At 42.2% G+C, this 16,729-nt stretch overlaps 1 protein-coding gene across 9 annotated transcripts in view; it reads left to right on the top strand.

Moving 5' to 3' along the window:
* Nucleotides 1-16,618, top strand: part of LOC147207159 (serine/threonine-protein kinase BRSK2-like) — a 117,844-nt gene extending 101,226 nt beyond the window's left edge. For 4 of the 9 annotated variants that reach the window (XM_086106288.1, XM_086106286.1, XM_086106287.1 and 1 more), the window contains 6 exons: nucleotides 5,671-5,878; nucleotides 6,888-6,936; nucleotides 7,264-7,387; nucleotides 9,192-9,372; nucleotides 10,209-10,301; nucleotides 15,587-16,618. In XM_086106288.1, coding sequence (XP_085962414.1) covers nucleotides 5,671-5,878; nucleotides 6,888-6,936; nucleotides 7,264-7,387; nucleotides 9,192-9,372; nucleotides 10,209-10,301; nucleotides 15,587-15,804 — 873 coding nt within the window. In that variant the 3' untranslated portion in view covers nucleotides 15,805-16,618. Of the gene's footprint in view, nucleotides 1-5,220; nucleotides 5,879-6,887; nucleotides 6,937-7,263; nucleotides 7,388-9,191; nucleotides 9,373-10,208; nucleotides 10,302-15,586 lie in introns of all 9 variants that reach the window. The other 5 variants (XM_086106282.1, XM_086106280.1, XM_086106281.1 and 2 more) reach the window with 2 other exon arrangements.
* Nucleotides 16,619-16,729: the final 111 nt, after the last annotated feature.

Here is a 16,729-nt window from a genome sequence, read left to right as displayed (position 1 = left end):
AAGTATGTAATTACTAAAAGTCAAGTGTCAAATATACAGGGTATGTCATCATAGCCTCATGCCTATTCATTTCTGCACCTTCAATGCGCTATTCTATTTTTATTCTTGCAGTCTTTAAATGAAACTATAATGTAATATAACTATTAATAAAATAAATTAGTCATTAAGTAAGATAAGAATATACTTAAATAATATACTGTAGTACACTTAAATAATAGCAATTTAGCAACGCTAAAAATAAATGTCAGGTGTTCCTTTGCATTTTGGCCTCTTGTTGGCAGTGTGGTGCGCATGGATGGAGTGAATGAGAACAGAAGTTGCGATTTACCTCGATTACTAAAACTTGTTTTTCACGAGAATTTTTGCCTTGGATAATTATTTACACAGTGTTTGTGTCCGAATATTCTCTATTTGATGGTGTGACACTCCCAAACTCCATGTTTTCTTTCACTTTAGTATTTGAATGGGATCCACCATTGGTTTTATCATTAGCACTGGTGATATTTTATAAACGAAGCATGTTTTGTATTTGAATACATAATATGTGCAAATCTTTTTTATTGAGTATTTAGTTCTACAGTAGGCGGCCCGGTAGTCCAGTGGTTAGCACGTTGACTTCACAGTGCAGTGGTACCGGGTTCTATTCCAGCTCCTGTGTGGAGTTTGCATGTTCTCCTCGGGCCTGCGTGGGTTTTCTCCGGGCACTCCGGTTTCCTCCCATGTTCCAAAAACATGCATAGCAGGCTGATTGAACACACTAAATTGTCCCTAGGTATGAGTGTGAGCGCACATGGTTGTTCGTCTCTGTGTGCCCTGCAATTGGCTGGCAACCGGTTCAGGGTGTCCCCCGCCTGCTGCCCGAAGACGGCTGGGATAGGCTCCAGCACCCCCCGCAACCCGAGTGAGGATTATGCGGTTCGGAGAATGAATGAATTAATGAATAGTTCGACAGTAAACCCCAGCACCTTAGCGATGGCAGAATCACACTTGCTTGCAACACAAGTAACATGATGATCAGGCTACTTTCACAACGTTGGGAACTTGTAAACGCATCGCTCCCGTTCTGCACCATAAATCGTTTTCTTCGAGTATAAAGTTTTAAAGACCGAGAGAAGCCAAATTCAAAATCATAATCAAAATTTTGATCAATCATCCGGCCCTAATCTCACAATACGATAATTATCACAATATTGTGGCGATATACAAAAAGGTCTAAAAACCCACAATATTATTTTGAAAGGAAACAAACAAACAAAAAGCACACAGAGAAAAACAGATTGTTGTGTTTTGTACATAGTAAAAAGAAATGCTTGTATGACAGATTTATGGAAGTCATAACTGCTGCAGTATGTCTGGTTCGAACATAACTTTGTTCATGTGAGGTATAATTAGACCAGGTTTTCTCAGTGGACTGTTTAATTTGTGTGTAAGGTGTGTGGTTCCTGAAGAACACAAAATACCCCCCAAAAATAAATAAATAAAAATACACGAGCAATTGCATGTAAATGTCTCAACAATGCTCATGACCTGAGGTCATGCTTAAACATGAAGTTCAAATAGTACAGCTAACATAAACCTCAATGTACATTGACGACCTACAATCACTAATATCACTATTTATACATTTTGATGCACTTCAACTGCAACTCAAACGTGTCACGTTCCCCTTAATCTCGCAATTAGTGTTGCATACCTGTCAACTTTTTGGAGCGCCAACCTGTATAAACTACCAAAAAAATCCTTATAAAGAGCAAAAAATCCTTATAACATAACAAAGCATTTTATATGTCAAAATAACGGCAGAAAAAAACCCACGAAATTTTCAATGATATTTATTGTACATCTCCATAATACAATGTCTGGTTAATGTCTAATCATCATTCTACTTAGTGGCATTACTGTGTTCAGAGTTGTATTCCTGTGTTACTTTTTTCACCAACGCCAAATATTGAAAACACAGAAAAAAATAGCCATTCAGCACTCAGGTTTCATCTAGGAACCAACTAGGAACCACGTTTTCAACTAGGAACCACGTGATTTACTGGAAAGTTACCGGAAATGAAAGCATTCGAGTAGACTAGCACCATTCTGGGCAAAAGCAAACGGAACTACCCATTAGGGGGGGCAGGGGGGGTTTAGAATCCGTATGATTTGTGCGATACAGCCATATACGTAAGATTCACCACAAAATCCGTATGAACTATGGCTAAACCGTATGAGTTGACAGGTATGGTGTTGGTTTTCAACGAAGGTGGCCGGCACAGCCCAATTCAAAACTGCACTAATAAACTCACCACTAGAGGGTGCTGGAACAGCACAACTGGAAAACAATCTGGCCATTGGAACAGATGTGCTGCTTCTCATCTCGTAACATGACGACGACGATTTTGTGGTCATGTTAATGTCACTACATTGCCGTTATCTTTAACTCCCCACAGAATAATGTAATTTATTATTACATTATTTAAAAGCGACTCTTTCCTATCGTAAATTGCCTCTTATTCCTTGACAAATTGTTTAAATGTGAGAGTAAAGTAGTACTTCTCAACTGTCACTATGGGAACTGAATGCTCCTATTGTTGCAGTCGCGACTTTGCAATAATAATAATAATAATAATACATTTTAGTTATAAGCGCCTTTCACAACACTCAAGGACACTTTACAATCAATAGCAAAACAATAAAACCACAGATAAAATTATAAATAAACATACAGAGACAAGAGCGCGACTTGGTTATTGTATTATGGGTTACTTTTTTGCATGTACTATATCTGAAGATCATTGCGTGCAACACATGTTGCAGGCAATAGAAAGTACGTCAAGAGTTTACACTTTGTCACTGTTACATTCAGCGGTGAAACCGAAATTATTCCACATTTGATTTTTGAAAGAAGTTAGTGCATCTGTAGACTCTTCTGCTCATGTGAGTGGCCATGTTTTCTGTTTTACCACGATTTTAGTCGTGGATTTTAGTCTTGTTTTTTTTAAAATGTAATATACAGTTGGAAGAAAAAGTGTGCAAACGCTTTGGAACTACCTGGATTTCTGCATAAAATGCACATAAAACAGGATCTGATCTGCATCTAAGTCACGACAATGGACACACTGTCTGCTGAAACTAACTCCACACAAACAATCGCTTTGTAGTTTTTGCATGCTTTTATTGGACACACCATGTAGACACTCACCGTGCAAGGGTGGAAAATGTACAGCTCCAGTTCAGAAAACTCTGAAGAAGCTTGATAACAGTCCTGATCATTTGAATAAGGTGTATTGCAGCTTGGAGAGAATGAAAACGGGCAGGGCAGCAGCTCATGACGACCGAGTTTGGACACCCCTGTTCTCGTCTAATGAATGGACTTGGGATTGGATTGCTACCTCTGGGCCTTGATACGTTGCTGTCTTTGATAGAAAAATGAATTCCAAATTAGAGTTACAGTACTGGTTGTAGAAAAGTACTGTGAAATCACACTGTCAAAAATGAAAAATGCTGCATATTTATAGTCTCAGTCGTTTTCTGCAATTCAACATATTAGTGAAACCCCATGCCCCCCCCCCAAAAAAAAGAGGATGCTTGTGTCCTGCTCTTGATTGTTTATTAGTCGTTTCTGCAAAATATGTAAAGTATTTGTAATTGGAATGAACACAATCCGCATGAGGGCGCTGCCGTAGGCTGGAGCATACTGATGTGGCTCACGCGTGGAGGCAGCACTTTCCAGCATCAGAGGGCCGATGTGTTTATATGCTGCATGCGGAGTTTACATTACAAGGATTACCGTATTTTCCGCACTATAAGGCGTTTCGGAGAATAAGGCGCACCTTCAATGAATGGCCTATTTTAAAACTGTTTGCGCACCGCATAAGGCGCATAGAATGGAAGCTGCAATAGTGGCTAAGGTTGCGTTATGCATCCAGTAGATGGAGGTACGCTAAAAGGAATACAATACAATACAGCTTTATTTATATCACGCTTTTGCAACCGCTGCAGCTGTAACAAAGCGCTTTACAGAACATTTAAAATACCACGTCCAAGAAATCAGAATATTGATCCATATTTAAGATGCATTGGATTATAAGCCGCACCGTCAGGTTTGAGAAAATTGAATGCTTTTAGGTGCACCCTATAGTGCGGAAAATACAGTATTTATTTTATAAGGCTGGTTGTTTTATTTCATTTTCACATGCACAGACATACACTTGAAGACTGTGAAATACCATTTGTGGTCAAGTGGTTGTCAAACATGTTTTATAATGTTGCCACAAGAACAAACTGGATGGTTATGTCTGACTGGAGCTGCTACAGTTTGTTCAGCTGTGGATTTTCGCTATTTTGATGAGGTCACTCATTACACAGCCTTGCGTATCCACAGTAATGCATGCGATCTGCTGTCTTGGGTGGAGGGTTAAGCTTTGTCAGTTTTCAACTGGTTCACTTGCTCTTGGTTAGGGGATGCACCGATATATCTGGCTTGGATTGCTGTGGTGGACCTGAGGGTGAAAAACATCCAAATAAGTGAAATAGAATAGAAATAGAAATGAGGCCATTTTGAAGTCATCCTGTGTTGAAATTATTAGAAGGGATGAGATACTTGGTAATTCTGATTAAAAGTGCTGTTAAAAAATGATTGTAAAGATAGTAAAGATCTACACATGAAAAAAGTTGAATCAAAAATAACCAAAAATTGAGTTAAAAAAAAGAGGACAGATCGACCCAACTTTGTGAGTCATTCATTGAACACACAAACACAAACAACCCAAAAAGTTGGGTTGTTTTGTGGTTTATTCATTCGACCCAAAAGTAAACGCAAAAGTTGGATCAGTCCATTGTTATTTTTACCTAATTTGGGTTAATTTTGACCCAGCAGTTCAGAGAGTGATATAAATACATAAAAGTGGTCATTGTATGTCAAAGTGAGTGGAAACTCAGGTCAGCTGTTTTGATTTCGGTGCATCTCCGCTGTTAATGCATCATGAATGCTCCACTGCTGCCTACTGATTGGCTGATAAACACTTTGCTAATCGCATGTTCTGTTTTTTTTTTCTTTCTTTCTTGCACTCTCACCACTTCCTGCCTGCTCCACTTCTCACCACACGCTTTTTTTTGCCATTTCCTGCTGTGTTTTATTTATGGGAATGAACTTTTATCGGGCCATGGCGATGCCGCACTTTCTCTTGGCTGACTCTGCTGTCATGTTTACTGGTGCATGACAAATCACAGCCCAACAGGCGTTTTTTCATCCCACCCCAGTCCCCAGACCTGTGTCAGTCCCCCAATTGCAGCCCCACCCATTCACTAGAGGTCCGCCTTAATGGGGTGGGCGCTCGCACACCCAACTCCTTCCAACCCAAGAGGGGGTCTCCCCTCATGCACCCACGCACGCAGACCCTCCCTGCCAAGCCCAAAGTGTCTGCGAAGCCTCTGCTGACTACCAGGTCCAACCCACTCCCCAACACGGCCCAGACTTCCTCCAACCCCAAGTCTGAGCCCCCTACACCCAGCCAGCCTTTAGCACCCTGCACCCCGAACAGCCCCCATGTGAGGCGCCACCCCCCGCTTACCGTCCCCCCAAAGCTCTCCATCCCCCTGTCTCCCGTGCCTCCTATGTCACCCCTGCGGCGCCACCACCTGCACCCTGACCACAATGGCAAATCTTTCCCCAACTCGCAGGTTACCCCCCATCCTTCCCCCAGAGGAAGCCCTCTCCCCACTCCCAAAGGCACCCCGGTGCATACGCCAAAGGATAGCCCAACTGGCACACCTAGCCCAACACCTCCACCCAGCCCCTCGATCGGGGGCATGCCCTGGAGGACGCGCCTCAACTCCATCAAGAACAGCTTCCTGGGCTCCCCTCGTTTCCATCGCAGGAAAATGCAAGGTAAAGTTAGAGTGGAGGGTTGACATCTTGAGACTGGCCAACTATATGTTTTATGTACCATAGTTTTGTGAAACAGTAAAACCAAGTTACTGAGCTAACACTAAATGCAACCCAAAAATTAAACACAGTGATATGACAGGGTAAGATATACAGTGGATGACATGGTGGTAAAAAGTAACATTTTCTTTATATACAGACCTAATCTATGGATAAAAACTGAGATGTGATTGTCTGAGATGATTAATTAGCAACTCTTATCGAATCGCTTATCACTGCCGCCAAGTCATTTTCACGATGTGTTGTTAACACACTGTTGTACATGACAAAATAACAGCCATGGTTGGTGATCATGCAACAAAAGACTGTTGCAATACAAATGATAAGGCTCTTTCCACAACACAAACACTCATTTTGGATTACTTTGAGAAAAAAATTACATTTACCCATATCTGCAAAATAGACAGCTCGTAATTTTTTGGGTGTTAAATCAATTGAGCGGTATGTTAACTAGTTAGCACATATGCCTCATAGTTCAGAGGTTGTGAATTTGAATTGCTATGTGGAATTTCCATATTCTCACAGATATTTTGTGGGTTTTCTCCCCACGTTCCAAAAACACGGATGTTCTGTTCACTGACGACTCTAAATTGTCCTTTGGTGTGAATTGTCTGTCTATTCTGTATGTGCCCTGTAATTAGAAGGTAACCAGTTCACGGTGTTGCTCTGCCTCTCGCCCAAAGTCAGCCGGGATACCCTCCAGCATACTGCACATGTGCCCCCAATCAGGAAAACGGTGTAAAAAATGGATAGATAAATCAATTTGTTGGTTCAGTCTGAACATGTTAAACAAGTGCAACAGAACAACAAATATTATCTCAAGTCATTTGGCCACAAAACATATTTCATCCTTTCATCGCATTTTGGAAAAAAAGCTCTTTAAATAGATATGCATACACACACACAAGCACACACACTCAAATGTCGACTGACTAAGTTCTTGCATGTGCAGTGCCCACACAGGAGGACATGTCCAGTCTCACCCCGGACTCTTCTCCAGAGTGAGTAACACACCAGTACATTTTAGGATTCTCCAGGATCACAAACTGCTTGAGAGAATGTTTTTCTGTTTTTGTTATTTGTTTGGTTTTTTTTTTTTGGGGGGGGGGGGTAAATTAACAATGAATACTTTTTAAAAGTATTTCTGACTATATGTGGTGGGTAGTTTTCAATGTCTTCGATAAATTGAAGCAAATAATGAAACTCGCAGAATTGATTTTTCATGAAAAAGTGGTTTCAAAAAGTAGTACCTGCAGAAGCGTAAGGTTATTGATGAGATCTGTTTTTAAAGTGTCACTTTTGATCTCATCTGTCTAATTCCTCTGTAGACTTGCAAAAAAGTCATGGTTTGGGAACTTCATCAACCTGGAGAAGGAGGAGCAGATCTTCATTGTGATCAAAGACAAACCTCTCAGCTCCATAAAGGCAGACATCGTTCACGCTTTCCTCTCTGTAGGTCTCTTTCTTTGTCTCTTCTCGATAAACCCTCCTGAAACGCACTTCAGCTTTTATTTCCGGGTATTTGCATGAGAGTCTTTGCTTAAGAAGATGGCACGTTTGGTTTGAATCCACAAGTTAGAGATGTAACTAACATGACACACAGTGGTGAAGCTGATGTGAAGATCAATCAGAACCCTTGCACAATATAGCGATGTGGAATGCCCAAAAGACAGAAAAAAACCACTGGCGCACGAAGTAGCAGATGTAAAATTGACAAATCAAAGCAGGAAAGTAAATATAGTAGCTGCTGATGTCAGAAATGTGTGAGGCCCCAAAACAACAATTGTTAGTGACATCAAGAATAACAACAACCTCCACAGGTTACAACCATCTGTTTTGTTAGAAGAATTTATGAACAATTATACAGAAACTACACCAGAAAATCCAAATCAATCTTCATGTGTAATTGGAAGGCCACACTGGGAATTGCCAGAAAGTACAGAAAAAGATCCCAAAAATCTGCTAGAATGTTTCAGGGATTTACAAAATGTTTCAGTCTACAGAACAAATACATTTGGAGGGGAGCTTTTATATGCATTAAAGTTAACTAAATATATTTAAATTGAGAACGTCATCACATTACCAAACTCGTAACAAAACTATGTCTGAAAACACTATGCCTCGAATTGGAGGGACTAGCTTTGTTTGACTGCTTTTCCTATGTGGCATATTTTCATTTCACAAACAACACCATGGGGCCTACATTTTTGGTGCACATGTCTTGCTCTTCATCGTTGACACTGGAAAACACCACAGGGTACTTTAAATTAAAGGTCCCCTATCTTGGTAGACTGGCACCCGTGCACTCAGCGCCAAAAAACGTCCCTCACTTCATTTTCAAGTCTCGTCTTTCGTGTTTGGGGCCATGTTGTGCCCATTTGGGCATTCTGGCGCATGAACTTGCCTCAACCTGGACTCATCGGATCATTTGATAACAAAAAGTAGGCCGCACTTGACATCTTTTTCGTGCAGGGACAATGGTCTAGTTGAGTGTGTTTGTGGATTTGCTCGATGCTCTGTGCCTCATTATGCATTTCTGCCTCGCCCCCCAATGCATCTGCAAATTTGGTTTCAAAAGTAGACAAAATTTTAAAAGGAGGTCTATTGTGCAGGGCAGATGGTCAACCGCGATTTTGTTGTATTTGATCAAGGCTGATCATGGTTTGCTTAACACCCCCCCCCCCCCCGTACCCCTTTTCCGGGCATCCACCAGGGAGGGGTCATCCGCAGGGACCACAACCTTGGAACCCCCCAAATTCCCATTGACGTTTCAATATTCGGTGTTTATCAATAGAGTAATGTGCATGTTAAAGGGGCATCTTGCTGGGATAGATGGGGTATGTACTTTGAGAAAGTAGAAGAAAATATGAACATATTTTGGATTATGTACAACAGATGCCAGTGTTGTTAGAGCCCCAAGTTGCGTGGCTCAGTCAGGCTTGGCTTACTCAGGTGTGCGCTACGTCCACCCTGAATTTGATGTCAATGAAGGATGCCATGAGGACTGGCCGGCAAAAGTGTACTTCCATCCGACAAATGGCACACTTAGGCGCAATTGCTTTGTTTCGACCAGGGCAAAGTCTAGCAAAATACCACGACAAAGAAAACGCCACTCATGCGCAGTTAGACTGCGCTTTGCGCTAGACTTGCGCCCAGCAAGAAAATAGGATGCCAAGTCTTCTGTGCCCTTCTTTTTGCTTTATGCTACCATCACATCTGCTTCACTGATGCAGAAATGGTCTTCTCTCCTTTTCAGATACCCAGCCTGAGCCACAGTGTCATATCCCAAACTAGCTTTCGGGCTGAGTACAAGTCCTCGGCTGGTCCAACAGTTTTCCAGAAACCTGTGAAGTTCCAGGTGGACATCACCTACTCAGAGAGTACCTGTGCCACAAAGGAGAATGGCATCTACTCTGTCACCTTCACACTGCTCTCAGGTCAACAAAATAGCACACTGCACACTATTTTATGATGCAGTGACTGTTCATTAAATTAACTGCGTGCCGAATAACCTTTGCACTCAAAAGAAAATACAGTACATATCATTAATGAAGTGAAAATGATTGTTCAGTCAACTAAATTTAGTTCACAAATAAGCTATAAAATATTTGAGAGACCTTTGTAAATCAGAATCAGAATCATCTTTATTGGCCAAGTATGTAGAACACACAAGGAATTTGTCTCTGGTATAACACGCTGCATTAGTATCATCGTAAACAAGGACATGACAAATAGGTATGCAAGGACATTTCGTAATGTAAGTGAACCATAGTGCGGTGGTACCACCCAGTGACAACTGTGAGACAATATCATTTGAAATATTGAGCACCTAAAATTTCTGCAGAGTGAATTTTAAATTCAATGGACAACTATTATTACGGAAGAACACAATGTGGGTGTTCGACTGGTTAGCATGTCTGCCTCAGAGTGCATAGGTCATGGGTTTGATTCCGGTGAAGTTTGCATGTTCTCCCCGCGGCTGGGTGGGTTTTCTACTGATAGTGATTGACTGTCAGTAGATGTTTGTTAGCGAATGTTTGTTTGTTCATTCATAGTTAAGATAGTTAAGGAGATATGGGGACTTCAAATGTGACCAAGACTTTTGGAACACCCTGTATTTTAAGAAACCAATCCTTGCTTGAAATCAAGAAAACGCTACAGATCATATTCCAATTCAGTCTGGCTGGATTCCGATCAAGAGTGTGACGTTTTCCTCCCTGGGTGTCTTTGATGACGTTTCAGATGTTATAAGAATAATTTGCTTCATCATCAGGTCCCAGCCGACGTTTCAAGCGTGTGGTGGAGATTATTCAGGCCCAATTGCTCAGCTCCAATGACCAGTCAGGCATCCAGCCCCAGATCTCCGGTAAGTTATTAAACTCTCCCTCTTCTCCTTTATCCCCCAAACCTTTTCCTCACAGCTCCCTCCTGCCTCACTCGGCATCCTGGCACTGATCACAGTCACACTCGGCTTTAACCCAATCAGCTCGGCTCAGAGCACTGCTTTTGCACACCGCATCCCAAAATGCATGTATGCGCCAGCAAACCATGATCGGCAACATCCACACTCAGTATGAGGTAGTCACAAGGTTCGCAATGCGTAAAGGGTCTTCCATCCCCACTGTAATTCATCCCTGTTGAGAAGAAATCCCACAGGCTTTTGAAGAAGCACATTTCGGCTGTGAATTAGATTTTTTTTTTTTTAAAGTTATCAGTATGCTGATTATGTACCTACAATCACTACAATCGTAAATGATGGTATGCAGTCATATTTTTCATTGGATTTAACGTTTTGGGCTGCCTTAGGACAGACGGATTTTTGAAAAAAAAAAAAAGAAAAATGTCACTTCACGTTCAATGTCTTATAAGATGTGACGCGGTGGAATTCTCCCCATTTTGTGGTTATTGAGTTCAGTTTTGTGATGAAACAGAATAAGAACCCAGCCACATGTCAGAATCACACTGCTTTCCGTGTGTTGCTTACATTGCTGCCATCACCATCAGGACGCATATGTTGGCCTGGCTGACAGGTCCAAGCATGAGTGTAACGCTTTCTAAAATGAAGCATGGCCTGTGATGTATTATTTACAAATGTCAAGAATCTCAAAAGAGAATCTTAAAGAGAGATTTAGAAGATAATCTGATGTGTCCAAGATGCACATTCAAGTCTGTTTAACTGCAGGACAAAAAATGTCTTTCAAGAGGAGAAACATTGCCCACATTGAATTTCCCAGTATCCTCGCCAAGCTTATAGTTAATGAAATCTAACGTGATAGCTGAGAAGACTGAAATATGTTTACATGTATTTCTTTTTGTATTTGTAAATACTTGTAGACTATTGGTAGTCCAAGTGTATACAGTACTTTTTGGTTCCATTTTAAAATATACTAAACATTCATCCATCCATCCATTTTCTGCTCCGCTGATCGTGCTAACCAGTCTGCCACCATTCCGCCCCTATACTAAACATTTACAGCTAAAAATCTGCAGGCCACATTATCATCTTCAATTTAAGTTGCAACATCGTTTATAAACTACACATATTAATTGTGTCAGCAATGCTGGTACAAGATGAAAGGTTTAATCAAAACTGAATGTGCTAGCATCTTAATAGTCTTTATTTTTAGTTTGTATAGACCTTAAAGAATCCAGGCTATTAAATAGTGATGATGATTATTCAAGAGCAGCTGCTTGATGGTGTGATATGCTGCGATTTACATATGATCAGGTTTGTCGATTTATTGCGACCGTTTTCTTTGACTAGTCGACAGGCAAAATAATTGCTTTTGGCAATCCAAGTTCCATCCAGCCATCCATTTTCTACCGCTTATCCTGGGTCGGGTTGCCGGGGCAGCAGCTTTAGCAGGGAAGCCCAGACTTCCCTCTCCCTAGCCACTTCTTCGAGCTCTTCCCAGGGGATCCCGAGCCGTTCCCAGGCCAGTTAGGTGACATAGTCTCTCCAGCGTGTCCTGGTTCGTCCTCGGGGTCTCCTCCCGGTGGGACATGCCCGGAACACCTCACCAGGGCGACGTTCAGGAGATATCCTAATCAGATTCCCGAGCCACCTCATCTGGCTCCTCTCAATTTGGAGGAGAAGACAACACTGAAGACGAAAACCACACTGCTCCTCCTCAATCTGAGGCTCGACTTCCCGATGGACCCTCCTCTCCAGCACCCCTGAATTGGCCTAACCAGGGAGGCTGAGGAGTGTGATCCCCCTGTAGTCAGAGCACACCCTCCGGTCCCCCTTAAAAAAAAAAAAAAAAAGGGACCACCACCCCGGTCTGCCAATCCAGAGGCACTCTCCCCGATGACCATGAGATGTTGCAGAGGTGTGTCAAACAAGACAGCCCCACAACATCCAGAGCCTTGAGGAACTTCGGGCGGATCTCATGCACCCCTGGGGTCTTGCCACCGAGGAGCTTTTTAACCACATCGGTCGGTGACTTCAACCACAGAGATAGGAGAGCCCACCTCAGGGTCTTCATACTCTTGTGAGTGATTGTGAGTGTGAATGGTTGTTTTTCTACAGTATGTCTGCCCAGTGATTGACTGGCAACCACTTGAGGGTGTACCCCACCTACTGCCCGAAGACAGCTGGGGTAGGCTCCAGCCATCCCGTGACCCCTCAGCTTGGATAATGGATGGATGGAGACACTTACTAAAACTAAGAAACCTGCTCGAAAAACTAATTAAAACCAACTGCATTGCTGAGGCATTGTTCCTTTGGAAGCACGACAATAGCACTGCAACAAAACATAGCCCTCAATAACATAAATAGCAATGGATACTATAGAGATATATTTGACCAGATAAAAGAAAGAAGGCAACAATACAACGACAGGTATCTTCAAAATCTAATCAGTTAAATATCAATTCGATTGAAAAGATTGTGTGAGTGCGTCTGCGCTAGTATATGTGCACCTGTGCAAACCTTGCATGGTAATCGTTAACGCCGTGTTGTACGTCGCTACTCATCAGCTTTCCATTTGAAAAATCCACCACAGTGAAACATGATGTATCATGCAAGTCTCTGTGTTTCTGGAGAATAAACATGGTAAGTGAATCAGAACAACAAGGCGACAAGATGGAGCAACATTTGGAGACCAACTTTAAGCTTCTAAGTAAATGTGCATTTATTTGTCGGCTGTACTGATGCATGTTCTATCCTCTCTTGACTGTGTTAATGCACTTACCAACTGCCTTTGTCTTAATGGATGGATGTTGTTGTGATGGAAGTAAGATGGAGAGCTAAAAGGAGCTTTGGAAGACGTTTCTGCAATGAAAGACAGATCTACGACAGGCTTGATAGAATGACCTAGCAAATGCAGCTCAACTCCACTTTACTGATAAAGCGCTTTAAATTAGAACAGCTGCAGCTGTAACAAAGTATGTAGGCTGGAACATAAAAGACAATAAATGTAATAGCAGTTATATGAATGGAAATGGATAAATAAAATAGATATACAGTACATATATGATAAAAATATGCGCTTCCTTCACATTGGCATTTTGGATACAGGAGGCCAAGAGTTATTCCCTCTTGTTTCACAGTCTACATGTTGTTTGAATTTGCTTGTCTATGAGAGAGATGAACAAGACAAATCTTTAGTGTGCGATGTGAGGTCGCCGGAATGTAGAAATATGAATAATGCAATCACATGATGCATGATATCTGTTTTAATGTAAACAAATAACTGCAGTTTTCTATTCCACACACACATGAAATTCTTCAAATCCCCTGTCCCATTAAATCCTTGCTCTCGCTTCATTTGACTACTTCCCTCTCAACTGATTGATACTCGTTACTTCAATTGTAAGAGTAAGTTCAAGTTTGAAAATTGGCCATAGGAACACAGAATATATATTTTTACAAAGCCTACATTTACTGCCCCAAAACTGCAACTGTCTAGAAGCTTGTTGCAAATGAATAAACTGTAATGCTTGATTTCAACCAAATAAAAGTGGGGTTTTTTTTTTTGTTTTTTTGTTTTTTTACTCACTGGAGACAAATTCGAAGGCAACAAGAGCCGCAAACAAGCTGCAACTGAAGGTGGTGTCAACAAAAGCCTGGAAATTCACAAATGAGTGTCCACGGGCTCCAGATGGCTACACTTGTTCTTTGCTCACTTTCCAGAATAAGTCCAAATAAATCAGCGGTGCATGAAATGATCCATTTCTAAATGTATTAATTGGATCGGTGGCTGCAGAGCCAGATGGGTTGTGTGGTTCTTCTGCGGGCCACTGTCATGAGTTGTCTTCCACCGTGCCAATTAGCTCTCCATCTCGGCAAAAGAAAATGAGACTGATTAAATCAATTTGACATGCATCCCTCACCAGGGTTGACAACGTCCACTTTCTGCTCTCTATGGTCCATTGTCTTCAGTTCTGTTTTAGGGTGCTTTCAATCTGAGACCCCGTAATTGAACTGCAGTTCATTACTATTCGGTTCTCAAATCTCTATTCAATTATATCTTGTATTTGGAGATCGTTTGAATGTACCAACGTCATGTAACTTGTTGTGATCTCAGATTTTGGACAGGTGTGATACTGTTTTTGTCCAAATAGGGGTGGATCCCACAAATGTAGACAGGGACAAAAAGGTCTTTACAAAAAGCTTTATTACAGAAGGCGCAAGACCGACAAAGGACAAATTAGGTACTCAGAATCAGGATAAAGCATAAATAACAAGAAGCGCTTGCAGAAGGCAAGGAGAAACGAGCGTAAATCGCTTGTCATAAAAAGACAAGGAAATCCAATTATGAGAAAATTACAAAAGAGCACGATGACTCATACAACATAAACACAATTTACAAAACGAGATAAACTATGGCATGAACAAGAGCGGAATGAACCAGGTAACAAACATCGAGAAAATAATTACTTGCGACGAGAGTCGTGAGCAAGGCGAATAATCCGACAGCAAATGGTCGGCGTGGCAGTCCTTAAGTAGTCCAGTGCTCAAAAAGCACCTGTACAGGACGCCGTGTGCGACGTGGTCCGTTCCCGAAGCCGATTGGCTGTTGTGAGGCATTTTATAACGTGGGCCAAGAGGCAAATGTGCCGATTTTCTGTGCGCGGCCCCGCGGCCCATCGCACCAAACGCCTCGTGTAACAGTGCCCGACCGCGTGAAATGCATTGACTTGATGGATGGAATCGCACCACCAGAAATGCTCACCTCACGTATGAACGCAGCACAAATGTGTTTGATGGCAAAGAGTTCTTTTTAATGTGGTCCAAATTTCATCGTGTACAGCCTTTGCTTTTTTAAGTAAAAATCTCTCAGGATGAGATTGCCTACACTGACCAGCCACACTATTATGATGAGCATCTTCTGCCTTCTTAAGGATAATAATGTCACATTTTTAGTGACACTGTGTGTCATTATTTTGGTTGTAGATAGCGGGGTTGGTGGCAGATACTATGAAGTGACTTGCAAAGCAATAAAAACAGAAGTCAGAGCGGATGATGTGTGACCATCGAGAGCCTGTCGGATGCAACACACCCACACGTCCCTCTCAGATGTGCAAGAGTCTCGTTTTCTCCAGCTCCGCTCTTCCTCTCATCCCTCTCCTCATGTTAACCCCATTGCTCATCTGTTTTTTGTTCTCTCTCTCTCTGTTTTTTCTGTTCTTTATCCGTCTGTGTAGGCAGCCCGTTGAGTAACTTCTTTGACGTAATTAAACAGCTTTTTTCAGACGACAAGAACACCCAAGCGTCCCACTCCCCCGGCGCTCCTGTCGAGTCTAGCTCCCCCGCCAAGCATGCTCCCGGCAGCAGGTCCCACCAGCCCCCGCCCAATGACTCGAAATGCCCCGCTGGCAAAGACAAAACAAAGACGGCTACCAGGACACAAGAACAACCTTAAGGAGCAGTCGCTGTGCATGTCTAGATGAGAAAGGTTGTTAACGGGTCATGAAACAAGATGGAGAGCTGCTTGTGTGGCCCTTTAGATGGGACACACCACTCAAATATTTCTTCTTTGCCTTTGGATTTTATACAGCATAATGGGAATGGCTATTTCAATTAATTTGTAGCAATTGTACTGCAGCTGTGTTGGCTCCGCCTTCTGTCACACTCTTGTCCCCGGGGTGTGTTCCTCCCATGTTTGATAGCTTGACTTGTCTCTGTTACCAGGGATCATCCACAATAACTATTAACCTCGGCACCTCCTTGAGAACGGCCTACAGCGGCCGGCCTGCTTGCGGCCCTCCGTCGCCACCAGCGTCTGCAGAAAAGACTGAGCACTCGCCCTCACTTGGCTCCACTTCCCTCTCTTCAAGCCCGTTGTCAGTCCCATTTCACCCCCCCCCCCCCAGACCAAACTCTTCCTGGATGAGTTGTAAGAAGGAAAAAAGAAAAAAAAGTAGTAGCCTTAAGACAGTGACGTTTGTCCATTCGCACACATCTTCGACTTTATTTTTGCATCAGTTCCTCCCATGTGTACACGAAAACACGCCGATGTGAACAAAACAAAAATGTGGGATGTATGGACTTGCACGCAAACGATAGGAGGGGGAAGGAAGCAGAGCCAAATGGTGAGAAGGATAACTTATATGGTCTGTGATTCTTTATCAAGATCTCTTTCATTGGATTTTTAAGCTTTGTTTCGAATGCGGCCCAATCATGCGCGGGGCTCGGGATTCTGCATTAAATGAATGATCTTCTGTTGTACAGATTAAGTGTTGTTTCGTAGCTACATAAACTGTTGTTGTGACATGTTTTTCGAATTATTTGGAGACGTTCTGTTCTCAGTAATGAAGGCCTGGTCACGTCGGGAACCCATAACTATA

The sequence above is a fragment of the Hippocampus guttulatus genome, chromosome 3, assembly GCF_054856545.1.
Source record: "Hippocampus guttulatus isolate MCC_2025c chromosome 3, RoL_Hgut_1.0, whole genome shotgun sequence".
NCBI classification, from domain to species: domain Eukaryota; kingdom Metazoa; phylum Chordata; class Actinopteri; order Syngnathiformes; family Syngnathidae; genus Hippocampus; species Hippocampus guttulatus.
This window is presented reverse-complemented; position numbering and strand designations above follow the sequence as displayed.